At 36.9% G+C, this 26579-nt stretch overlaps 1 protein-coding gene across 1 annotated transcript in view; it reads right to left on the bottom strand.

Moving 5' to 3' along the window:
- The window catches only part of MALRD1 (MAM and LDL receptor class A domain containing 1), a 725579-nt gene that overhangs the window by 552458 nt on the left and 146542 nt on the right, over positions 1-26579 (bottom strand). The window contains exons 14-17 of the mRNA XM_011963908.1: positions 19005-19157; positions 18471-18576; positions 17636-18003; positions 13209-13621 (exon numbers count right to left, since the gene is read on the bottom strand). Of these exons, the coding sequence (XP_011819298.1) occupies positions 13209-13621; positions 17636-18003; positions 18471-18576; positions 19005-19157 (1040 nt within the window). The remainder of the gene's footprint in view (positions 1-13208; positions 13622-17635; positions 18004-18470; positions 18577-19004; positions 19158-26579) is intronic.

A 26579-nucleotide genomic window follows, 5' to 3' on the forward strand; every position in this document is an offset into this window, starting at 1 on the left:
TCCTTTGCAGAGACATGAATGAAGCTGGAAACCATCATTCTCGGCAAACACACACAGGAACAGAAAACGAAACACCGCATGTTCTCACTCATAAATGGGAGTTGAACAATGAGAACACATGGACGCAGGGAGGGTAACATTACACACCGGGGTATGTCAGTGGGTCAGGGGGCTAGGGGAAGGATAGTACTAGGAGAAATACTTAATGTAGATGATGGGATGATGGGTGCAGTAAACCACCACAGCACGTGTATACCTATTTCACAAACCTGCAAGTTCTGCACATATATCCCAGAACTTAATATACATATATATATATATATATATATACACACACACACATATTTCTTCTATTCAAGTACAAAACAGGCCTAATAATATTTAAGTTTAATTTAAAAACTTCAAAACGGTAAAAATAGAAATATGATTCCTACACAAACAGTGACATAATAAAGCAAGCTAAAATGTATGTTTGAGTTAAAAAAAGTTGCTTAGGAGACATCTTGAATTCCAAGGAACTAGTTTTCAAAAGTTTACAATCAGATTTCAGTTTGGCAAGAGGCGACAACGCTGTTTTGAAAATAATTTCTGAAAATAGCTTCCCCAGCAGTTCCAAATGGCAGTCCTGATACAAGGAAGTCTAGGCAATTTTGTTACCACCAGGAACATTGAGTTTCTTTTAAGACCTTGAAATTCTGGGAGTCCCTCGAATAATAATAAACTATAATCTTTTATTTTACATACAAATATTTTTTAATGTTAATATAAAAGCTTGTGTATGAACTAAAATTGTCAATCTGCCACTTTTAAGAAAGAAGAATCTATTACGTCCCTAATCTATAGTGAGTTGATATGTTCCATAAGCCGTTCTGGAAGGAGGCTACACTCTGAGCATAAATTGGTATAGATCGCTTTGCTCTCACAGAGAGCGACACAATATTTTCTGCTGAGTGGGAAAAAGTTTGAAGGCATAAATCAAGATAAAGCAATCAACTGACAAAGAATTACAAAGAGGCCCCATACCTTTTCCTTAGTGAATGCCATGTGACACATTGATTTTCCACTGAAGAATAAAAGCCAAAATCATGTGTCATCAATATAAGCAAGCAAAACTATTTGGTTCAATGTTATAGTACTTTACAAAAAAAAAAAAAACTTGCAGAGAAAAAACAAACCTGAAATGTTGCACGTGATTCAAACAAGTCTGGATCAGCAGAGACATTTCAGAGGTCATTGCTACAGAGTCAAGGATACATTAGAGAGAAATAAACTCCTGCTTTTTTGTTTATCTACCTATATACACAGATATCATCTGATTAAGATGATTAATACCAGGTATGGTATTCGACGGTATAGTTATTTACAAAATAATTAATCCCTTATGATCTAATGCAATTTTCTTCATATTACACCTTTACACATGTATATTTAAATACTTTCTTGAGAAGTGGAAGCTAGCCAGGAGACTGTTAGCATATGCAGTATATTTCTGCAAATTCCAAAATGGCAAATAAATCCCACAGTCGAAATTTCAACCCTATCTAGAGGCCCTGAGCTGGATAGCATCATCACAGCAAAAATCTGCAAAATCAGACGTGGCCGCCCCAGACACAAAGTCTATTTTTCTCATTCCAGTCTACTAAATCCAGTCAGAAGTCTGGGTGAGGTGGCTTGGCAGTATCTATGAGCAGAAAGCATTCAAATGACTGGTATCTGTGCTTCTGGTGAACTAAGGGAAAAAGAGAAGGAGGGAGGGAGAAAAGAAAGAAGAAGGAAATGCAAGGAGAGAGGAAGAGAAGGAGGCTGGGAAGAAGGGATGGAGGGAGCAAGGGAGGGAGGAATAAAGGAAGGAAGTTACACCAAGTTTCAAAACTGGCCACGGACTGAGAAAGGTTAAGAGACAAATTGAATTTAAAGCATTTATGTTCAAACTTTTTCTTACTCGTATTTTTCTTACTCATTGTAGGAAATGAGTAATTCCACTGTGCTCTGATAGCATCCTTCAATAAAGAAGAAAAAGATATTTTTCCCCCAGGAGGATTTTGTAGTGAAGGAGATAGCATAATTTTTTAAAAATGTTGTTTATAATATAATTTGTTTTTTTCATTTTAGGGTGTGTTTTAAATCCTAAATGGTACATCATTTTTTAATACTTCTAGTAATAAAATGTTTCTGAAGTTATGTTGCAAATAACATAGGACCATGTTTAATAATATTAAGTTGATCCCACTTTCCCTGAAATTATATACAGAAATGCAGAAAGTATAAATTACGTATGCAGCTTCATGGAACATTTTTCTTCCAAGTGTGAATTTGCTAGAATTTGCATTGAAAGAGGCTGAAAGGAGGCTGTTGGTATGAATCCTGTGTGAGCAACACTCAGATTTGTTGCTTACTGAACAGCATGCTAAATCTCGCTTCACAGTGCAAATTCTAGCATAGATCTAGAATGCATCTGGGTCAAATTCTTAAAAAGAAAGTTCTTCTCAAGTTAGTTGTAATGGTAGCTAATTTAAAAATTAATGTTCTGTGATTCTGATAAAAACATTTGTGGTGAACCAGCAATAAAGGCAGCTGAAGACAGTGGTATGAAAAAGTTATTTTTCATTATGTACCTGGACGTTCATGTAAGAAATTATACTTTTGGAAGGTCGGTAATATGCTTGTTGTATAAGAGTTAAAATGTTTTTAGAAGTTATTGTCAGAATTTTGCTTTAATAGTATGATAAAGTATCCATTCTCTCTCATTTTCATTCAACAGCCTCTACAAATTGAGCCTGGTTCAAAGGTCTTTCCCTCTTGGAATACGACTCCTCCCATGTCCCTCTACATAGGCTGTTCTATAACAAATTATTTTGCTGTCTTGATTTTTCACAGAGACATGCTAGTAGTAGAGAGCCAGGAGAAAGTAAGATGTCCTATATAAAAGACCTGCTAGAACAAGAAATCAGCACTGAGTTCTAAGGATACTAAACAACTTTTAAAAACTCAAGCAAGCCACACTAAACACATTAATTATAACCAAATTAGATAAAACAATGAAACTTATCCAAAAAGAAAAAGTACATCAACTGTCTAGGTTTAAAATTGTTTGGCCGGGCGCGGTGGCTCAAGCCTGTAATCCTAGCACTTTGGGAGGCCGAGACGGGCGGATCACGAGGTCAGGAGATCGAGACCATCCTGGCTAACACGGTGAAACCCCGTCTCTACTAAAAATACAAAAAACTAGCCAGGCGAGGTGGCGGGCGCCTGTAGTCCCAGCTACTCCGGAGGCTGAGGCAGGAGAATGGCGTGAACCCGGGAGGCGGAGCTTGCAGTGAGCTGAGATCTGGCCACTGCACTCCAGCCTGGGCGACAGAGCGAGACTCCGTCTCAAAAAAAAAAAAAAAATTGTTTAAGGCTGCCCTCCAAGGACCATCTATGATAACAAGAACAGTAGTCTGTATTGACACAAAGTTTTAGTGATAGATGTAACTACATTCTTCCGCTAGTGGTGTTCTGGAATAAATGGAATATCTGCTGATCAAATCTGAATGCATCCCATAATATTAGTATGTAGGATCCCAGATCTGCAGACACTATCTCTTTCTCAGATCTACACTTTCAATATTATGTTAGTTAAAATGAGAAGTATGTTAGAAAATGTCTTTTAGAAAAGAAATATTGGCTGGGTATGGTGGCTCATGCCTGTAATCCCAACACTCTGAAAGGCCAAGGTGAGAGGATCTCTTGAGCTCAAGAATTTGAGACTAGCTTGGGTAACATAGTGACACCTCACATCTATAAAAAAAATTTTAAAAATTAGCCGGGTGTGGTCGTGCATGCCTATAGGCACAGCTACTTGGGAGGCTGAATCAAGAGGATCACTTGAGGCTGGGGGTTTGAGGCTGCAGTGAACTATGAACATGGCACTGAACTGCAGTTTGGGCAACAGAGTGAGAACTTGTCTTCAAAAAAATAAAAAAAAGAAGAAAAAAATTGGAACTATTGTGTTGACATACGCTATGGTACTCTTCCTTACATGAACTATTTCTTTGTAGTATTCTAGAGAATTTAAGACCAATTTACCATTTAATAATTTAGTATCACATATTATTGCATTAGTATAGGATGTTATTATATAATTAGTATAAGTGACCAGTGCTGCAACAACCGCATTCCAAAAGGTATTGTGACCCTCCAAAGTTACAATGTCTAAATGCCATTATTCTCCTTCGTAAGAGCATTATACCATAATTTTTCAGCACCATGAAAATATACAAATGCCCTCTAAAATATATTTAGAAAACATGACAAAAAAATAGATACAGTTTCAGAAGATTCCAGTATTTTGAAAAGTAGGCTTTTTGGAATAAACAATTGTTTATCTATATAAAATTTGTTTATATAAATAAACAAATTTTTCAGACTAGTGGGGTAGCATGTGGATCAGTCAAAATAATTAGATTACTAAAACTTGTAATCTTATTAGAAAAATGGTTTACTCAGGAAATCATTGGAATTATTAGCCTTCAAGTTGCTATATATTGAATCTGATAAAAATAATTAATACTTCATTTTTTCAGTATAATATCTCCCTAGTATTTTTTGTTTCTTATTTAATATGGATTATATTTACTTCTGTGAATAATATGGATGAAGATCATTACAGTGTCAAGATCACTGGGTTCAGAACCTGGAAACCTCAAATCTATTCTTTGTTCTTAAATACCTACTAGACTTTAAAGAAAAAGACAGAGTTTCTGGACTCTAATTTCTCTATCTGTAGAATAAATGGATTAGACCAAAGAACTCCTTTCTGCTTATAAATTTTCTAATTATATGACTGAACATACACCGAGAAAACAATCTCCTGTATAAATTAATGATGGAAATGAAAATCACCATGTCTCGTGGAATTAACCACATTCACATTAACATCAACTGCTCAGAAGGACTTAAGTGCAAGTGTCACAGGAATTCTGAAGCACAGACAACTAAAAATAAGAATATAACACTCTTAATTTTTCAAAGAAGATTTTAATAATTTATATAAACACAGTAGCCTGTTCATAAAAACAAGAAAGGTGACATCTTAGCATATTCAGGGTTCAACCAAACTACTTGAATGTAAATCAAAGTAATATTCGCCTAACTGACATAATTGGCATGAATAATTTTAAGTAAAACACCTTTATTTGATATTAAATATGAACAATAAGCCAAAACAGAGAAAATTAGTAAATTGATCATTTATTGAAACTGAAATAAAAATATATAATTATTAAAGCCTCTTATATACATGAACCAATCATTGCTTAAATGAGCTGACATACTAGCTCCATAGTTTCAAGTCACTAAGGAATTCTTATGAACTCAATAAAGAAACCAGAATAAAGCACAGAGAATGATGAACTGGAAAGTAGTCCTCGCTTTCTATCTACTAATTAGGAGTACAATCATTCAGTCAAATAGTCATTCAACAAACATTTAGCATACAGCTTCTGGATACCAGGTACTGGGGTAGGCACTAAAGAAAACAAGGACATAGTTCCTGCATTCAGTGAGCTCACAGGCAAGTAAACAAGTAAGTATAAAGATTGATTGGCCGGGAGCGGTGGCTCATGCCTGTAATCTCAGCACTTTGCAAGGCCAAGGTGAGCAGATCACGAGGTCAAGAGATTGAGACCATTCTGGCCAACACGGTGAAACCCCGTCTCTACTAAAACTACAAAAATTAGCTGTGCATGGTGGCATGCACCTGTAGTTACTCAGGAGGCTGAGGCAAGAGAATCACTTGAACCTGGGAGGTTAAGGTTGCAGTGAGCCGAGATCGTGCTACTGCACTCCAGCCTGGTGACAGAGTGAGACTCTGTCTCAAAAAAAAAAAGACTGCATGATAAACATGTATCTACAAAGGGCACAAAGGAATGAGTAGCTAATTCCCTGAAGACATATGGAGCAGTTGGTGTAAGCTTCAGGAAAAGGTAACAGAAACTGAAGTAAAAAACTAACCTGAATCTGAAAAAAATGAGTATTTTCCAAGCATGTTTCAAGGGAGAAGTTGCAGGATGCAGAAGTCTTCCCAAGTACAACAAGAGAATCAACTCTGGACTATTGGCAACTTAAGGCACACAGGAATCAGTAAATGTAGGGATGAGAGGCACACAGAAATATGGGCAAAAACAGGAATTTTGACTTTATTCCATAAATTATGGAAAGCCACCAATGGGTTTTAAGTAATAAAATACTAAGACTAGGTTTCCATTTTAGAAAGATCAATTTGATTTCAGTAAGGAGGTCCAAAAATGAGAGCAGCAAGGCCAGATAGAAGGTACTATTGCAACTAGCTATGGTTGGAGATGCAGACTAAAACTAAGGTGAAATCATTTAGAAGAAAGAGCGTGGATATAAGAGCCATTGGTTTGGCCTCTGCACATCTTTACTGTTACACTGATAACATGGGGATGAAAATAAATATTATTTGTATTTAAACTATTATGGTTACGTGAAGATTAAACAAATAACATATTATGACAACATCTGATATTCAAGAAATATTCATTAAGTCTTGAAAACAGGAAAGATGAAAGGAAGGAAGAAAAGAAGGAAACAGGGAAGGGGAGGGAGGGAGGAGAAAGGAGAGAATATGGGAAGGAGAGAGGGGGAAAATAATAAGAAAGAAGTAGAAAGCCAGGTACTGTTGCTCACGCCTGTAATCCCAGCACTTTGGGCGGCTGAGTCAGGCAGATCACAAGGTCAGGAGTTCAAGACCAGCCTGGCCAATATGGTGAAACCTCGTCTCCACTAAAAATACAAGAATTAGCTGGGTGTGGTGGCATGTGCCTGTAGTCCCAGCTACTCAGGAGGCTGACGCACGAGAATCACTTGACCCCGGGAGGCAGAGGTTGCAGTGAGCCGAGATCGTGCCACTGCACTCCAGCCTGAGTGACAAAGCAGGACTCTGTCTCAAAAAAAAAGAAAAGAAAAAAGAAAGAAAGAAGCAGAAAAAGATATAGTATTTCTCACTTAGCAGAAGCTACTCTCATTTTTCAATACTCTGCCTTTCTAATGTATCACTGACAAGGAAAGAGGCCTTGAATAATTGACTGAAGTCAGAATAGGTAAGGCACTCCACCTGTGAATATAGGAGAGGCCTTAAAAAGTTCATGGAAAACGTATATTATGAAAAAAACTATGTGAAGATTTCAATTTTGGCAGCAAAATAAACTTACACAACTTGATTATAGCATGTCTGAACAGGATCTAGTTTGAGACACTAAGAAGGAGTAGACATTAGTTTGAAAAGAGCCCCTATCAGAACAATGTAAATTCTGCTAAAATTGAAGCAAGAACAAACATTACATTATGATAAAGCTTGGGTGAAAGAACGGTGAAATCATTGATGTTTTACAAGAAGCTTGGGGGGACAATGCACCAAAGAAATTAGTAGTTCACAAGTGGACAGCTTTTTTAAAGAAGAAACGAGATGATGTGGAAGATGAAGTGCACAGTGACAGACCATCCACAGTAATTTGCAAGGAAAAAAATTAATCTTGTTTGTGCCCTAATTGAAGAGGACTGATAATCAAGATCACAAACAATAGCCAACACCATAGACATCTTCATTGGTTCAGCTTACACAGTTCAGACTGAAAAATTAAAGTTGAACACACTTTCCACTGCATGGGTGCCAGAAGTGCTGTGCCCAGATCAGCTGCAGACAAGAGCAGAGCTCTCAATGGAAATTTTAAAGAACTAGGGTCAAGATCCTGAAGCATTTCTTTGAAGAACTGTACCAGAAGATAAAACCTGGCTTTCCCAGTATGATCCTGAGGACTAAACACAATCAAAGCAATGGCTACCAAGAGTTGGAAGTGATCCAGTCAAAGAAAAGGGGGATCACTCAAGAGCAAAGGTCATGGCAACAGCTTTTTGGGGACATTTCAGGCATTTTGTTTGTTGATTTTGTGGAAGGTCAAAGAACAATCATATCTGCTTCTCATGAGAGTGTTTTGAATAAGTTAGCCAAAGTTTTAGTGGAAAATACCTGGGGAAGTTTTAGCAGAGAGCCTTCTAACACCACAATGTTTCTGCTTATTCCTCTCATCAAGCAAAGGCAATTTTGTGAGAGTCGCAATGGGAAATCGTCAGGCATCCACCTTACAGCTCTGATTTGGCCCTTTCTGACTTGCTTTTGTTTCCCAATCTCAACAAATGTGTAAAGGACACCCATTTTTCTTAAGCTAATAATGTATAAAAGACTGCATTGACATTGTTAAGTTCCCAGGACCATCAGTTCTTTAGGGATGAAAAAACGAAGATCACATTTTCAATGTTTATCTTTTAACTTCATTTTTCCACAAACTTTTTGAAGTTCCTCCATACAAATGAGCACTTACAAAATAAGCAGAGACTCTCATTCAATGAACAGGAAGTTCTGAGCCATCTAAAAATTATTTTAAGCAAGTTCAATGTGTAGCAACAGACTGTATTGGCAAATACCAGTTAGGTTGACTTCTGCAATGACCATGATTGAGAAACAAGAACTAGACTTTCTCTCCCTCCTGAAACAACCAAAAAAATGGCCAAAATATATGCCACAAAAGTTTGCAAGACGCTGTAAAGTCAGTCTCAAACAAAGTGAGCCCAACAACTGCTCTAATTTATGCCTGGAAAAGTTTTCCAGCCCACTACTCCAGGAGAAGAGCCCAGGAGGAGCCCATTGTTCTCCCTGAGCTGAGGGGACAGAGCTGAGAGTTCACAGAAACCATGTTGACATGAGCTCTCTGGACAAAGTTTCAGAGAAAAAGGGGCTGCACAGAAAGAGAACTCCGGAGCTCTGCAAAGGGTCCTCCTAAAGTACATAGCTAAGTACTTCTTGGGACAGGCCTAGAGAAAGGTACCTGAGGTTGGGGAAAGAACACCCAGATAGGATGAAAAGTAACAGTACACGTGCTCACCAATATCCAGTAATAATGCTTATTTTACCAGCCAGACCAGAAACACTTCAAGATTCACAGGGATACCTAGAAGGGTCTTGCCTCACTAGTTGGGTGTAATTAGCTCTAAAATGAGAACTGGTCTGATCCCACCTAATGAATTTTTAAAGCAAGACCCAAAAGAGTCAAACTCTTTCCAACTAAACTTAAATACATACCAATACAAAGATCAAGAATATTTATATATACTTCCAGCACTCAATAAGATAAAATTCACCATATCTGACATCCAGACACAAATTAGCAGGGAAGCAACAGTAACAATAAAAGACAGAAAAATATGGCTCATAATAAGGAGAAAAATCACTCAGTCAGAACTGATCCACAGTAAATCCAGATGCCAGAATTATCAGTTTAAGGACATTAAAATGCTTATTAAAACAGTATCCTGTAACTTCTAAAATAGAGATACGGAAGATACACTAAAGGGGGCCAGGCGCAGTGGCTCACGCTGTAATCTCAGCATTTTGGGAGGCCGAGGCAGGTGAATCACGAAGTCAGGGGTTCAAGACCAGCCTGACCAATACGGTGAAAGCCCATCTCCACTAAAAATACAAAAATTAGCTGGGCATGGTGGCATGCGGCTGTAGTCCCAGCTACTCAGTAGGCTGATAGCATATTAGTCATTAAAGAAGAAAAGATAGACACCTCTCAAAATAAAATACAGAGAGAAAATAAATTTTTAAAAACCATGAACAGAGCAATAGTAGTAAATTTCAAGTCACTGAATTTATGTGTAATCTAAGTTCCCAAAGGAGAGGAGAAGGAAGATGTGAAAACATTTGGGACTTTGAGTAAGGCAAAGCTTTCTTTGATATGACCCCACAGCATGATTTACAAAATAATATATTGATAAGAAGAACTCATCAAATTAAAAAAAAAAAAAATCTGCTCTTCAAAAGAATCCATTAAGAGACTGAAAAGACAAGCTGCAGGCTGGGAGAAAATATTTGCAATTCATGTATCTGATAAAAGGCTTGCATCAAAAATGTATTTTAAAAGCTCCAAATTTAATAATGAAAAACAAACAACCCCATTTACAACTTGGGTGAAAGACTGGAACAGACATTTCAAAGTAGACATTTGTTTGGTAAATAAGCACATATGCTCAACATAATTAATGCTTAGGGCAATGCAAATTAAAACCACAATGAGACGCCACTATCTATTTTTAAATAGCTAAGATTAGCATGACTGATAATAGTCAGCTAAGCAGTGGCTTGGATGTGGAGAAGCTGAAACTCTCATACACTGCTGATGGGAATTAAAAAAAGTGTAAACTTTGAAAAACAGTTTAAGAGTCCCCTGAAAAGTTAAACAAACTTCTGCCATAAGACTCAGCCATTGCACTACTGGGTATTTACCCAAGAGTAATAAAAGTAGGTGTTCATATAATGATATCAGCACGAATGTTCATAGCACATGTATTCATAATAGCTCAAACTAGAAACAGTCTAGATATCAATCAATACATTAATGAATCAACTTGCTTTATCCAAATTAATTATGGATACATGCTATGACATGAATGAATCTCAAAATAATAGTTCTAGATGAAACAAGGTAGACTCTAGCGGCAGAACATGCAGAGAAAAAAACAAAATGTCAGACAAAAGAGTACATAGTGTAAAATTTTATTTATATAAAATTTTGACTGTATAAATTGCTGTCTAGTGACAGAAAGCACTTCGGTGGTTGGTAAGCGCCAGGAATGAGGGGCCAGAGAAACGTATTATAGAGGCATCAGGAAACTGGAGGTGAAGCATATTTCCATTACCTTGATTGTGTACTGATAGTTTCAAAACTTTCAATATATTTAGTTTATTATATGTTATACAAAATAAAATTTCTAACACAAATCAAAAGATTGAACTGAAGTTTCATGTGTAATGATTTCCTGAGCCTTTACTGACCATGGTACACATGAAAGCATTGGCTGATTATTTCAACTGACATTAACAAGCAAACTGGTTCCTGTACACTTACATGTACAATTTATTCCTATCCTATTTCTTTCATGTTACATGAGTGATCTTGAAACATCTCTGCATTTTTCTTTACACAAACACAGCATGAGTACCTCCTATCTGCTGGACCCTATGCTAGGTAATTCCATCTACCATATCACAGTTAATTAAAATGCTGGTTGTTATTGATGCTGTTTCTCAGTAGAACAGAAACTATATCTATCCATTATTCAATGGATAAAAAATATCCTGTTCCTTAAATCAGCGGCCCACCCTGCCTAACTTCTTTTTTTTTTTTTTTTTTTTTTTTTTTTTTGAGGAGTCATGCTCTGTTGCCCAGGCTGGAGTGCAGTAGCACATCTCGGCTCACTGCAACTTCTGCCTCCCGGGTTCAAGCAATTCTCCTGCCTCAGCCTCCCAAGTAGCTGGGATTACAGGTGCATGCCTGGCTAATTGTTTTGTATTTTTAGTAGAGATGGGGTTTTGCCATGTTGTTCAGGCTGGTCTTGATCTCCTGACCTCAAGTAATCCTCCTGCCTTGGTCTTCCAGTCTTGGGATTACAGGTGTGATTCAGGCCCCATTTTTTACTCACTGGAATGACAAATCCACACAGCATGGAGAATCTCTGATTTCATCTTTTTGGGCCTGAATCTTATTATTATTATTATTTAAGACTAAAAGGAGCCTTAGATAAAATCAATCAGAACACTCCATTTGTAACCCAACGTGGGTCTCAAACCTCAAGTTTCATGTTTAAGGTTCATGACAAAAGTGTTCCTTGGTTAGTCCCACATCCATCTGGCTATGAAGCTGCTTTCCTGCAAAGCTGATTTTCTCCTGGAAACCAATCCTTGAGTAAATATCATAAGAAGGGTTTATCCACTACATACTAGCTCAACGCAAATTATAATTGACCCAATAAAACCTTAAGAATTAATCTGAAGTGGATAAGCCATTATTACATAAAAGTCAAAGGACCTCCTTTCCATTTCATTCCATATGATTACATGTACCTTACGCTGTGGCAGGATGAACGATGCCACACTATAGATGGGGGATTCATTCTCATGCTTACATGTACCTTACCCTGTGGCTGACCAGAACAATGCCACACTATAGATGGGGGATTCGTTCTCAAGCTTTTGGTTTATAATCTGGACAAATCTCCCATTCCAATGTGTTCTTCACTGTACAATCTACATCTATGACTTCTAGAAGATTTCAAAAGGTGACCTGGAGCTAAGTTCTTGGTTACAAAACTGTTAACTAGATTTAGACATTTAGATAGATATAGTGCTTTAAATTTGGGTAACTAAAGAAGTTTAGCACATGCAAAAAACAAAAAACAAAAAACAAAAATGTTTAGCCAGGGACAGGTAAGAACTTTTTTTCCAGTATGTTATGTGTAGATCAATTTGACTATAGGATGAAAGAACAAATATTCAAGCCCCCTGCAAGTTATAGGCTGTATGATATGCTGGAAAGTAAATAAATGTTCATTAATCAGAAACTGTGAGTTCTGGTCCAAATCCCAGTTCTGCTGCCCATAAGCTATTTGGCCAAGGATAAACAACCAGCACTCTAAGATTTTTCTTTGAATCTACACAATTGGCTGAAAGGACTTCTGACTTACCAAAATCAGGAAATTGCTGAGATAATCAGATAGATAATATATAAAATTCCTTTACAAAACTGTTAACAGTCACATATGCATTTGAGCTTGCTATAGTAAGTCTGACTTTTAGAAAACAACATGTGAAATCTGAAGTAAAGAATATTCCCCCAGGAGTAAGGAGAACGATATTCAAATTCTAGTTAATCCTCAGAGAAGCTGATTGTTGAATAAAGCCTGGATTTCTGTTACTTACCTATAAAAAGATAAAAATAAAATGAAATAAGGAAAATCACAGATTTCAGAGTCTGTGCTTTTTGCAAAATATCAGAGATTATGCAAAACTCTTCCCTCCACTTCCAGGTTGTTCATTTCAGTAGAACAATTACTTGAAATTGGAAGGACCTGCAGCTGTTTCCAATGGCCACATGTTCATCTTCAGAAATTCTAATCTTACATTGTTGGAGGTAGTCAAGGAGGAAACAATGTAAAGAGCTCTGATACACCCTCAATTAAATGATAAATGTGTGTCAACATAATTTTGACCAAATTCCACTTACTTTTAGTTCAAAAATACAGTGATCTTTCATATTCCTTAGACATTCGGATGCATTTCAAATGTACATTATAAAACCTATTATCCATACCTGAAAGGGCTGCCTGCTGGAAATGTTGAGGTGTTTCCTAATCCATCTGTTGCCTTGATTCCCAAATATCTGCCACAGCAGCTGTCCCCTTGAGTCTCTCCAGATTCGTTGGTAGACTGCCAACCTATAAATGTGCTTTCCAAACATGTGGTAATAGAAGCGGAAGGTGCAGCCTTTTGTATCAGTGGCATTAAGGATTGGGCTAAGTAAGGCAGCACTGTCTTGAAAAGCCTGTGGCTCTGAAGATTCTATGTAGAGATAGTGTCCTTTAGCTGTGCCCAGAGTGTTATCTTTCATTGGCCCCGTGTTAAGTGTTGGAGTTGGACCCTGGTTCCTGGTCCAATCAAAGTCATCTTTTGTATCTTGTTCCCAGTTACAGATTCCATTTTCAAAGTTACACTGCAGCTCAGGTGCTGAAATCCACATTAAAAAAAGCAAAAGATAATTAGGGACAAAAATACATGCAACCACATTCTATTTATTAATATTTAAAGAATGCTAGTTGATACTTTGCTCATGCCAAGGTAAGCCACTTTATTTTTAAAAATCCAACACCGAAGCTTTTTTTAAAAAAAGAGTTTCTGTTTCTAAGTGATACATCAATTAATAATATTTTATGAACTAAAGATGGAATTGCTTTGGACATTTTTTTCCAAATATTTTTTATGCACATCTCTTCTCCATTTCTATGACCATAACTCCAGGGAAATGATCAAGACCCCATGCCTGGCTCACTGTGAGAAACTTCTGGCTCAGTAGATTTCAACCTCAAATGAATGTTCCAATTGCCAGGGAACATTAAAAAACAGACAAACACTAAAGCCCAGAATTCATCTCCAGAGGTGTTGATTTAATTGCTCCTAGTGGTAAAGCCATGCATCAGGATTTTTTTCTAAGCTCCCTTGGTGATTCTAACAGGCAGAGCTGAGAACAATCGTATGTTAAGAATCACCTGGGGCTCATGGTAAAATTGCTTACTTCATAGTAAAACACTGAAACAGATACTAGCTTGTTAGATATAGGGTGAAGCCCAGAAATCCACATTTTTAACAAGCACCCTGATGTAGATGTTTTCCTGACCTCATTCCCAAATCTCTCATCTTTGGTTCCATCTCATCCCAGATCCTGGTGTCCCTACGCATTAGTACCAAGGTAACAAACTTCAATGACAGTATTACCACTTCCTTCTCGAATCCATATTCTTTCATCCATGCTCATAGAATCCAAACTTTAAATAAAAACTCCTCTGTCTTTCAAATTCCACTTTCTCCAAATTAAAATGACTGCCTGGTCCTACTACTCTTCCCCATACCCTGCACCATCTTCCCCATGTATTCTAAACACCCCACCTCTTCCTCCACCTCTGTTTGCCCTAAAGTTAGGTATGTGCCTTGCCATTTTTTTGCTGTGATTCATCAGTTTGGGTCTTTTCTTCTCACTGGATTGTAGCTCCTTTGAGTTACAGCTTTTAAACTTCAGCTTCCTTCAGTCCCTAGACCAATTCAGACTTAGGAAGAATCTTACAGGAGTCCTGTCTTATCTGATGTTTTGCTGTTAGCAGTTACAGTAACCCATAACCAACTGTGGTCAAAAAATGTGAATGAAGAATTCCTGAAATAAGCAATTCATACATTTTGAGTTGCAGGTCATTCTGAGCAGCCTGATGAAATCTCGTACCATCCCATCACAAACAATAGTTATCTCAGTTATCAGATCAACTGTAACAGGATCACAGTGCCTGTGTTTAAGTGTCACCCTTATTTTACTTCATAATGGCACCAAAGTGCAAGAGTTACAGCACAGGCATATTGTTATAATTGTTCTATTTTATTACTAGTTGTTGTTAATCTCTTAATGCCTAATTTATAAATTAAACATTATCAGGCTGGGCGCAGTGGCTTGCTTCTGTAATCCTAGCACTTTGAGAGGCCAAGGTGGGTGGATCACTTGAGGTCAGGAGTTCAAGATCAGCCTGGCCAACATGGTGAAATCCCATCTCTACTAAAAATACAAAAAGAATTAGCTGGGAGTGGTGACAGGCACCTGCAATCCCAGCTACTCAGGAGGCTGAGGCAGGAGAATCACTTGAACCCAGGACGCAGAGGTTGCAGTGAGCAGAGATTGTGCCACTGTACTCCAGCTTAAGCCACAGAGGGAGATTTTGTCTAAAAAAAAAAAAAACAAAAAACAAAAAACAAAATAAAAACAAACAAAAACTTTATCATAAGTATGTATGTATAGGAAAAAAACATAGTATCTATAGGACTAGTTACTATTCTGTTTCAGGAATCCACTGGTGATCTTGGAAGCCCACAGGTAAGGGGGAAGTCTACTGTAGTCAATAATTGAAAACTCTATCTAAATTTCTAGGGTAATATAGGAATGTGTCCATTTTTCAAATGATACTGTATTGAATAAATGGTATAAAATGGGCATTTGACAGTCTTTGGTAGAAGGGGACAGGTTTTAGAATTAACAAGTAGTTCTACATTTTAGCTTCATTTACATGTTAGTTTTTTGTTTTAATAAATGTCAACTGTCCTTTAACTATTCATCTTAGTAATGGCACTTGGTGCCAAAACTGAACAAATACTCTGAAACAATAAATAAAAGGGTATCCGAATAAATGCAGCCAGGCGAGAACAAATCATCTGTCTTGGAAAATCACAGAAGAGGAGCTTAGACCTAATGAAGGGAACCAAGTGAGTAAATGTCAAGTGGGAGACGAGCTTTCTTTTGATATTTCCTCACTTGTGACTAATCAAGCCCAGCTGTGATGTGAACTAGGGAGACACAGTGTACCCTCCAGATGTCAGTCTTCGGCTGTAGGGCAGAAGGTGAATGGCAAGTTGCTGCGTTTCTGACATAAAACTGATGCCAAAGCAAACACATTTTTCTGTTGTCTGTCTTGGTGATGACTGCACACTCAAACTTCATTTCCAAAGGGAATACGCCTAGCTCCACCTTTCCGTAAAAAACCGCATCTCTCAATATTAAGGAAATCCAACATGGATTTGTGGATCTCTAATGTACACTGTGTAATGAAGTAAAATGCCTTGATGGAAAGCCATGTGAGAAACTGACATTCTTTCACTAATCCATAATCAGAAGAAGTATTTTTATACTATAGTTGTATTCCCATTATCACATCCTACTAAGTGAATATAGGGAAGTTTGAGGGGTAATTTGCTTATTTTTAGCAGCACATCAACATTTTTAATGAGGAGGATTTAGAGAGCTTGAAAAGATGAAAAGGCTTTCTAAATTTGCAAAAATAAATTGGCCTTAGGAAAAGTTACACTTCATATGATAGTCACTGTCAAAATCACCAATTTTAATTATATCCACTCAAATATTGGTGTGTAAATTTCATGAGATGCATGGTAATTCTGAGTTTAATAGGCCTGACTTTGACATGCCTTTGATAATATATGTACCAAAGATTACATATATGCAAAACTCTCTACGATGATTTATATGGAAATTTCTTAATGTTTTCTATGATGTAGTAAGCATTTTATGTTTCTACTTTGGTTTGCAATTAGCATCCCTATTTCATGAACATAAATTTAATACATAAAATAAAAAATTTACTTATAAAATAAATTTAATAAAATAAATTGCATAATTTATAAATTTTTCATATATAAAATATAAGTAATTTATAAAATAAATATAATATTCAAGTATCTTCAATTTTTAAAATCATTGCTATTTCTGTATGAGGAATCTTGAGTCCAAGGAAAGATGCAAACTTTTCCTTTTCTTGACAAGGTTTTGTAATAAAAAAAAAATCCTATTAACTTCAAACTTATTTGCTGCACTGCACCACTAAATGCAGTGGGCAATAATGGAGCTAGGTTCAAATTGTACTCCTATGTACTACAAAGGCCTGTGAATCTGGCCTTCCCCACACCTTCATCCTTATTATATTTTGGGCTCTCTTTCCCCTTCATCTCCTTGCTCCAGCCACACCGGCTATTTTCCATCTGCCTTGCAGCCACATCTCAGGGCTTTTAGTTACATGCTTTGACTTGTGTTTTTTTTTAGATCTGATCTAAGTCCTAATGTCTAGAATGTCCAGTGCCATTATTATGTAGTCACAGCACTCTTCTTCATAGTTCCTATCAAAGCTACCATTTTTGTTTATTAAATATTTAGATATTTGTCTTTCAATAAGATTGTAAGCTCCATGAGGGCAGGGACTCTGTAGCTGTGTTTATCATTGTATGTCTAGTATTTGGTATCTAGGATCTAATAAATTCACTTAATAAATACTGATGGCTTGACTAACTAACCACACATACCATTCATCAGTTTTGGAGCTATGCTTACTGTTATCGGTTTGATTGGCAAGATAAAAGTGAATTCATCAAGGTCGACATTTTCAAAATGAGAAAGAGAATCCCCCAACAAAAGGAACTTACTGCAGTTGACTTCATCAGTACGATCACCACAGTCATCCACCAGGTCACACAGCCGAAGCTTTTCTATGCAAGCCCTGGTGTGGCGACACCAGAAATGATCCAGTCCTTCACAGCTCTCAGCAGGAATGGGGAGAGAACAATTTTCAAATTGGATGTCATCAATAGCTGAAACCCCATCATAAATGCCCAGACTGACTTTATCTAGTGACAAATGGAAGGGCTGAGAAAGGCGCCCTAGCTGAATGGTTGCCTCTGACCACTGTTCTCCCTGATTGTATAATACTCTCCAAAGCACAGTTGAGTCATGAGATTCTTCCATATGTAGCTGCAGCTCAGCTGCTCCCACTGACAGGCCATAGTTATAGAACCTAAAAAAGAGTAAATGTAAGAAATGGAAGTGATTTATAGAATAGACTATATATTTTAACCTTTAGACTTTTCCACTTGGTCAACAGTCAATTTTAATGAGTTATCCTAAGACATTTTACTTTCATGCAATAACTGTGGCTGTCCATTTGCAAGAGCTTATCTGCTGATGCACACACTCCGTGGTTCTTACAACCCTGGGAACTTGTCTCAAGGAGCTCAGAACAAGAGGAAGCAATCTTAATTAAATTATAATCCATGGTTGAAGGGAAAGAGCCCCTTTCACTTTAAGAAAGAAAACAACATATACTGAGAACACACTCCTAGGTAAAATGAAAATCGTATGAATTTAATGCAACAGCCATTTTTAGAGTAAAACCAGCAGTAAACCACAGAAATGAATAAGTGCAGAGGTATGCCTGCAAACACTGGACCACTAGGGTAACTGACCATTTTGTTTAATATTTACCAGAAGGAAAGTATGCATCCAGGTCCTGTCTGGCTAAAAGTTGGGCTCTGAAGCTTAGCAACTTGCCACAAGCTACTGCTTTTCTTCAGAATGAACATAAAATGCCCTGTTGAGATACAAAAACAAAGCCTTCATTAACCTATTGGATTCTAAAATGAGACATCTGTCTCTTAACCCTACACTGGGCAAGATCATTGTCCAACTGAAATTAAAATTATACAATAAAACAACCAATCAGTGACTTTTGGTCAAATTTCCTCTGATAAATGTTGAACCACTATCTACATCTCATGCTAAATGATAACCAAAGACAATTGGTAATCTCAGCTAGTTCAGTCAAAAGTATATCTATATGCCATCTGTACCACCCATAAGGGAATCAGTCCATGCAGACAGCATAACTGTAACTGACAATATTCAACTATCCAACTGTTCGCTGTAGTTGTCACAGAACCGTACCAGCTTCCCTTTCTCTTCTGAGGTCTAACTAAATAGTAAATAGCAGTGGTTAGAGAGTCCCTGTTTGCTTCTTACCTTGAGATGTGTTGAGACTATGATCCCGAGGTGGAGCCTGGTGCTCAAAATCAGCAGAAAGTTCACTCCGAGAGCTCCACATCCAGTCAAAATGGTCACCACTAAATGCTTCAAACCAACCACAGCTATTTGCTTCAAAATCACACTTGGAAACTGAAGAACAAAAACGTGGCTCTTATGTTGGCTCTCCAAACTGCTCCCACGCCTTGAAAAGGCAGAGCTCAAATGGAAATCACCTTATTATGCTTCTCTACGACATGAAGGGCAATGAGGGACATATTTCAGAAAATCAAAAAGATACTTTTGCATTTGCAAAAATGGAGTTACCCTTTCCATACTGGAGACTGAGAAGACAGAATTCTCAATTTAAGAAATACAAATTTTTTCCAAATGTTCTGAGAAACAGCATCATTCAGCCTGATTGTTTATAGAATTGTCAAGGTATGCCTAATTCATTCCGATAATCACGTTAGTTTCCCTGCTACTATTACATCAGCTGGGAGGCATCATTGTTCCTGCAGGGTATTTTATGTTAAATCATAACAAGCTGCTACTTCTAAACAATTTAATATGTGAAGAATCCCAGATACACTATATTTAATACAATGTGCACCCCAGATTTTTATAGAGCTTAATATTTCACAAAGTGTTATATGCATTGCCTAATTGGTGCAGAAAAGAATAATTTGAACTATTTTTCAGATAAACATGAAGAGAAACCAGTTAAATTCCACAGAGATATTCTAGAAAAGGAAGAGGAAAAAAGGAAGAAGAGAAAGAAAAAGAAAGGGAAATTATAATGTTAGTAATGTAATAGTACAGCTAATAGTTATTGAACACTTTATATCATAGACTCTATGTGGAATATATATCTATCTAAGTTTTACAAACAGCCATATAGGAAGGTATTATTGTTGTTATTTTACAGAAGAAGAGAGGTTGAGAGAAGTTATTAATGTAACCAAGGTCAAATATTTAGGAAGTTATAGAGTGGGACTGTAATCCAAATATTAGGCTAATATTCTTTCTGCAACTGTTGACAATAAGTGTTAACTGTCATTAGATTTAAAACAAAGTAAAGCAAAAAGGTATAATCTGAATTTGCTTGGCATGAACATTCAGCCATTACTACATAGACCAATGTAAAATGAACTTCATTTTCATTGATGATGATTACACTGAAATTCTTAGCCATTGGCCATTTTTATCAAGGAATATACTAATAAACTGCATAGACATAACCTTGTAAAATAAATTAGGAGGTAAACAATGAGTTTAGGGGAAAAAGTATAAACTAAATCACTAAATAAGATTACAAAATGTAAAATTATAAGGGCATTTTAATGTAATAATAAAATTATAGGGAATTTAACCTAATTGTAAGAGCACCTTAACCTAATGATAAAATTATCATTTTGAATCCTGAAAATGCCTATTCTACATGGAGAGGAATGTGAGGGAATAATATTACAAACACCGTCTAAGTTTTTTACGCTTTCTATGAAATGTCTAATTTCAAAACCATATTTGCTTTCTATCAAATTTCCGGGCCCAGATTTGGCCAACAAAGTAGTTCTGAATCTTATCAGAATCACAGGGAATGTATAAATACATCTATATATCTAACAATAAATACTTTAAAAGTGTCACATCTACCTTAATATGCAAGAGATAGCTATACTTCAGTATATAAAGGCAATTAGAAACAAGTGAAATGAAAGAAGTTTTACTGTATTTAGAGTAAAGATTTATTAGTCAGGCGCAGTGGCTCATATCTGTAATCCCAACACTTTGGGTGGCCGAGGCGGAGTGATCACGAGGTCCAGAGATCAAGACCATCCTGGCCAACATGGTGAAACCCCGTGTCTACTAAAAATACAAAAATTAGCTGGGTATGGTGGCACACATCTGTAGTCCCAGCTACTAGGGAGGCTGAAGCAGAAGAATCGTTTGAATCGGGAGGCAGAGGTTGCAGTGAGCTGAGATCTGACAGAGGAAGACTCCGTCTCAAAAAAAAAGATTTCTCAAGTAAAGTTTAGAAATCTGTGGCAAAGCAAAATTATATACTGCTCAAAAATTAAAGATAATAATAGTAAATAACACAAGTTAGAAATAAAATGCAAAGGATATTTGTCTTCATATTATTAAAAGCGATCTCTATAAGTAAATAATATGCAAACAACACATAAATATACATAGAGTCCAGAGTTTTCAAAGTGTGTGGATGTCATTTCAATACCTGGGAAGCAAATGCTTTCGATTCTTATTTCAGACAATCCAGGGAACTGGATCTAGCAGTTATTATTACGTAAATATAGGGAGAAAGCAGGTTATTGCTAATGTATAATATCTATCTCACATAGCTACCTGGAAAGGGAACCTTATTATCTGCTATCCAGGGAGATACTGCTATAGAAATAAGTGAATATTCGAATGGTAGTAAAATTTAAGAAATCATTGCAGTGACTTTGTAGTTCTCTTAGATAAGACTCTTCAAAGATAGTGATTTTTCAACAGATAATTATGCTGTTAAAATTCAAATATGCTTTTCTAGTATTTTTTATTCCTAGTTAGATTTAAAAACTCCCCTTGATTGATCATAAATGTAATCATCAATTAAATTAGTCTCCTAGTTAGCCATTAATTGAATATGTGCTTCACTAGTTTTGAAAAATTATACATATAATTTATACATATAATTATATATAAATTGTATATAATATATAAATATATATGTGTATATATAAGCACACACGTCTACAATTATAAAATTTCTAAGTTAGAAAAGGAGAAATACAACAGCCTGGGTATGTTTAAAAATTGAGATCCCAGGATTTTTCACTGTTTCTGAAGCATTATTGACTTTCTCAGTTATCATCATCAGAATCCTCATTTTTGCAATAATACTTGCAATTAGCATTTACTCAGGGTTTAGTGTATAGCCAGCTTTGTGCTAGGGGCTGCTACAGGCCTAACAGGATGCCCGTTGACACAAAATTTCTATTTAATAAAAATTATGCCTGTCTGTACTATGGCTATAGGTTGAAAAGCTAATGATTCTACAGCAGCTTTTAGTTATTGTGAGAAAAATTAACTGAATGGCCTCTATTAATTATGTAAATATCACTACAGCAGTTGCCCCTGGAAAAAGGCGTTAGGGGATACTTGCTGGGCTGGCTCACAGGTCCATCCCTGTCATTTTTTGAGCTCTTCATTGAGATAAAAGAAGATGAATTTATGTAGAAGCCAAAAAAAAAAAAAAAAAAAAAACCTCAAGCAGGGAGGGAAACAAAAAGTCCAGAATCAAATTCTTTCTTATTTCAGATTCACTGTCTTAGAACTTCTCTGATGGTTTAGGATGGTTCTACTGAGGTTTGTTGGTAAAAAATAAACACGAAGTGTACAAAAGAGAAGTCTGAAGTCTGAGCTGGTAATTTGGGCCTCACATAAGGATTTAAACATTCATAGGAGGAAATATGTCCTGACTCATCATGTGGTTGAACTTTGAACAGGTGAACTCCTGGTGTTAGCCACAGAGGCAAGATACTCATGTTGAGTGAGAAAAACAAAATAAAACAAAGGCTGAACATGTGAGCAGTAATTGTAAAAAGTTAAAACCTAGAGCTACCATTGTGACTTACAGAAAGATCTGAACCAGAAAGAACATAAATGTAGAGTGAAAAACATCTGTTAATATATATGTCATCTGATTTAATCCTCATGAAATATCAAAGAAAATATTATTGTCCCTATCTTTTTTTTTTTTTTTTTTTGAGACAAAGTCTCATTCAGTAACCCAGGCTGGAGGGCAGTGACATGACCTCGGATCACGGCAGCCTCAACCTCCCAGGCTCAGGCAGTTCTCCTGCCTCAGCCTCCTGAGTAGCTGAAAACACAGGTACATGCCACCATGCCTGGCCAATTAAAAAAAAAAATTTGTTGAGATGAGGTCTCCTCATGTTGCCCACGCTGGTCTGAGGGCTCAAGGGTCCTCCTGCCTTGACCTCCCAAAGTGCAGGGATTATAAGTGGTAAGCCACCATGCTTGGCCATGTCCCTATTTTATTTTATTTTATTTTATTTATTATTTTTTTTAATTTGGAGACAGAGTATTGCTCTATACCCCAGGCTGGAGTGCAGTGGCTGCGATCTCAGCTCACTACAACCTCCACCTCCCAGGTTCAAGCGATTCTCATGCCTCAGCCTACCGAGTAGCTGGGATTACAGGTGCCTGCCGCCACACCCAGTTAATGTTTGTATTTTTAGTAGAGATGGGGTTTTGCCATGTTGGCCAGGCTGGTCTTCAACTCCTGACCTCAAGTGATCCACCTGCCTGGGCCTCCCTAAGTGCTGAGATTACAGGAGTGAGTCACTGCGCCTGGCCCATGTCCCTATTTTAGAAGATATGAGAAATATGAGGTTGAAAGAGGAGTGACATGTAATTTTTCAGTGCTCATTATTATTGTCAGGATTCTAACCCAAACCTAATGGCAAAGCCTATGCTCTTAAAAATTATACAGCTTCTATTAAGTTAAATCATTAATAATGATAACAATTTTTAAACAGCTATTCTATAGCGAGCATTATGCTATGTGTTTTTAGTGGATGATGACACAAAATCAAAACATGTATGACCACAGGACACATTCTGGAAATACATGTTACACCATACAATAATAATAGCTGTTAAGTCCACCACATTGACTCTTCTTGCTCCTTTAAAGACTTTTTTTTTTCCTCTAGATTTTGTGACCCTGCTGAAAGTTGCATGAAGGAGGACAAAAGTTAATTGAGTATTCTAGTATGTTGGCTTAGGTTCATAGAGGTTGTCCTTTATTTGATTAAACATTTGCTATAAACTCCAAATACATGAATACTGTATTATCTATTTTAGAACAGGTTCTGTAACATTGTAATTCTTTTGAGTTTCAGGCTTTTCCATGCATTCTAATGGTTATGTGTTTGAAGTTATCATAAGGTTGAAGCAATTAAATTCTAGACTTCATCAATAGTTAATAGTTACTAATTATTTAAAACAAAATATACAATAGTAAGACAATGTTTGCAAAAGTACCATAAAATTATTTTAAAGATGTCTATATAAATGAATAGAAATAATTAAATCTTTTAAAAATGCCAATACATAAATAATTAAATCATTATTGTATTTGAAATAAGAATAATTAATTGCACTACTCTACCTATGGCTTAAAGGATCTCCTGAGATCCAGACAATGGCAGATAATGCCTCATGGGTCTCTTATGCTTCTACACAGGTTATGAGCAGGGCCATTAACTGCCCCTTTGTTCCAGGCTATCCTTTCAAGGATATTTAAATAGCAGAGCTATGAAAGTCAGAGAGTGACTCCCTCTACAACAGAAGGCAAGTTATTATCCTGTAGAATAAAGATAATGTCTCTTTCTAAAGAAAAGGTCAGACAAGTTTATTTGCAGTCCATTATAAAAGATTTGAGTTCTGTAAGTTTAGGCCTCTTTAGTGGTGATGCAAGCCTGCTTCATGTGTACATCTATCTACCTCAGCACCTCTCTATTGGCCCCTTACTCAGGGGACATGGGGAGCTAGGAGAACCAATGGAAATATGTTGCTCACAACATTTGTTATACCATTAGTAAAAAGTCATCTGTCTGTGACACAGGAATCTCACCTCTTCTGTCAGCATCCATGAAACAATGGCAGGCTAACTTGTTTCCTTATCAGTCAGGTAAAATTGTAGACCCTTCACAATACTTGACACTACATTCAGTATCTATGTATACTACCACTTTGCAGTGAGTCAAGATCGTGCCACTGCACTGCAGCCTCGGTGACAGTGAGACTCTATCTCACAACAAGAAAAAAAGGAAAGCTTAGACTCTAGTGTGGGAAATTCATAAGCAAGTAGGCAATCATGAGAGAGTAAAAACCACTATGTGCTCATTCATTCATTATTCATTCATTTGACAAAAACTTAGCAAATATATGCTATATGTGCACAAGTATAAAGTCTAAGAGCACAGCAGGCAAAAGAAAGAAAACCACTGTACTCATGGATTTTTACATATGAAAGCCAGGGAGGTGTGGACATTAGTGGAGATAACAATAAAAACACAAGATAAATAAGTAATGGTAAAAGGGCTAATAAAAAAATAAAATAGGAAGAATATTGAAAATGTTAGAGCAAAGGGCTGTAATTTTATCAATGATCAAGGAAGACTTTATAGAAAATTTGGCAACTAGGTAAATGGCTGAATGGGTAGGTGAGGAAGCAAGTTGTACAGCTATGCAAGTAAAGGACACTCACCACCAAGGGAACCACAGGGACAAAGCCTTGAGGCCAAAGCATGCTTCTCGTGTATTTCAGATGTATTCAGAGACGAGGGCATCACAAGGACAATGAGTGACAGTAGAATAATAAGATACTAAATTAGACAGGCACTTCAATTTTTTTGGCTATAATTTTGAATGAGATGGGAAACAATTGGGATGTTTTAAGCAGAGATGTCACAACATCTGACTTTACTGAAGATAGTGGTGGACAAACAAGGAAGGGGAAGAATACTGCAAAAATCCAGATAAGAAATGAGAATTCGAGGTCAAGGTGTGATATGGTTTGGTTCTGTGTTCCCACCCGAATCTCATCTTGAATTGTAATTCCCAAGTGTTGAGGGAGGGACCTGGTGGGATGAGATTGGATCATGGGGGCGGTTTCCCCCCATGCTGTTCTCGTTATAGTAAGTGAGTTCTCATAAGATCTGACGGTTTAAAAGTTGTACTCCCTTCATTCTCTCTCTCTCTCCTGCCAGCATGTAAGACGCGCCTTGCTTCCTCTTCACCCTCTGCTATGATTGTGAGTTTCCTGAGGCCTCCACAGCCATGCAGAACTGTGAGTCAATTAAACCTCTTTCCTTTATAAATTACCCAGTCCCAGGCTGTTCTTTAGAGCAGTGTGAAAACAGACTAATACAGGGTGGTAGCAATGAAGACAAAAATGAGCCCTTTTAGAGATACTTTGAAAGCAGACATTAATTGGTATCAAAGGTGTAGTATGAGAAAAAGAGAAGTTAATATGATTTCAAAGTCTTTAACCTAAGCATTTGGAATAATGGAGGTAGCATTCATGAAATGGGGAAGACTGTGGGGAGGCAGGTTTGAAGGCGATTGGGGGAAACAGAATCTCAATTTTGGACATGTTGCACTTGCTGTTCCTATTAGGTATTCAAGTGATCCTGTCAGGTCGAGAGCTGTATGTATGAGTCTGGAGTACACATGAGGAGTTTAGGCGGGAGATATAAATTAGAAAATCATTAAAGTGACAAAAAGAAGGCATAAAAATAGGAAAAAAACAAAAAACAAAAAAAACAAAAAAACAAAGAGTGGTGCCTCATGGCCAGGGGAGCCAAGTCAAGTTTAAGTATTTGAAGGAGGAGGGTGATACCATCTGCATCAAATGAAGATTGAGAATAGGTCACTGGATCTAGGTCACTGGTAACTTGGATAAGAACAGTTTCTATTGAATGGTGACAGCCAGAGCCTCACTGGACTGAGTTAAAAGGAGATTCAGAAGAGAAACGTTAA

This window comes from Colobus angolensis, unplaced genomic scaffold (assembly GCF_000951035.1).
Source record: "Colobus angolensis palliatus isolate OR3802 unplaced genomic scaffold, Cang.pa_1.0 Scaffold63, whole genome shotgun sequence".
NCBI lineage: Eukaryota > Metazoa > Chordata > Mammalia > Primates > Cercopithecidae > Colobus > Colobus angolensis.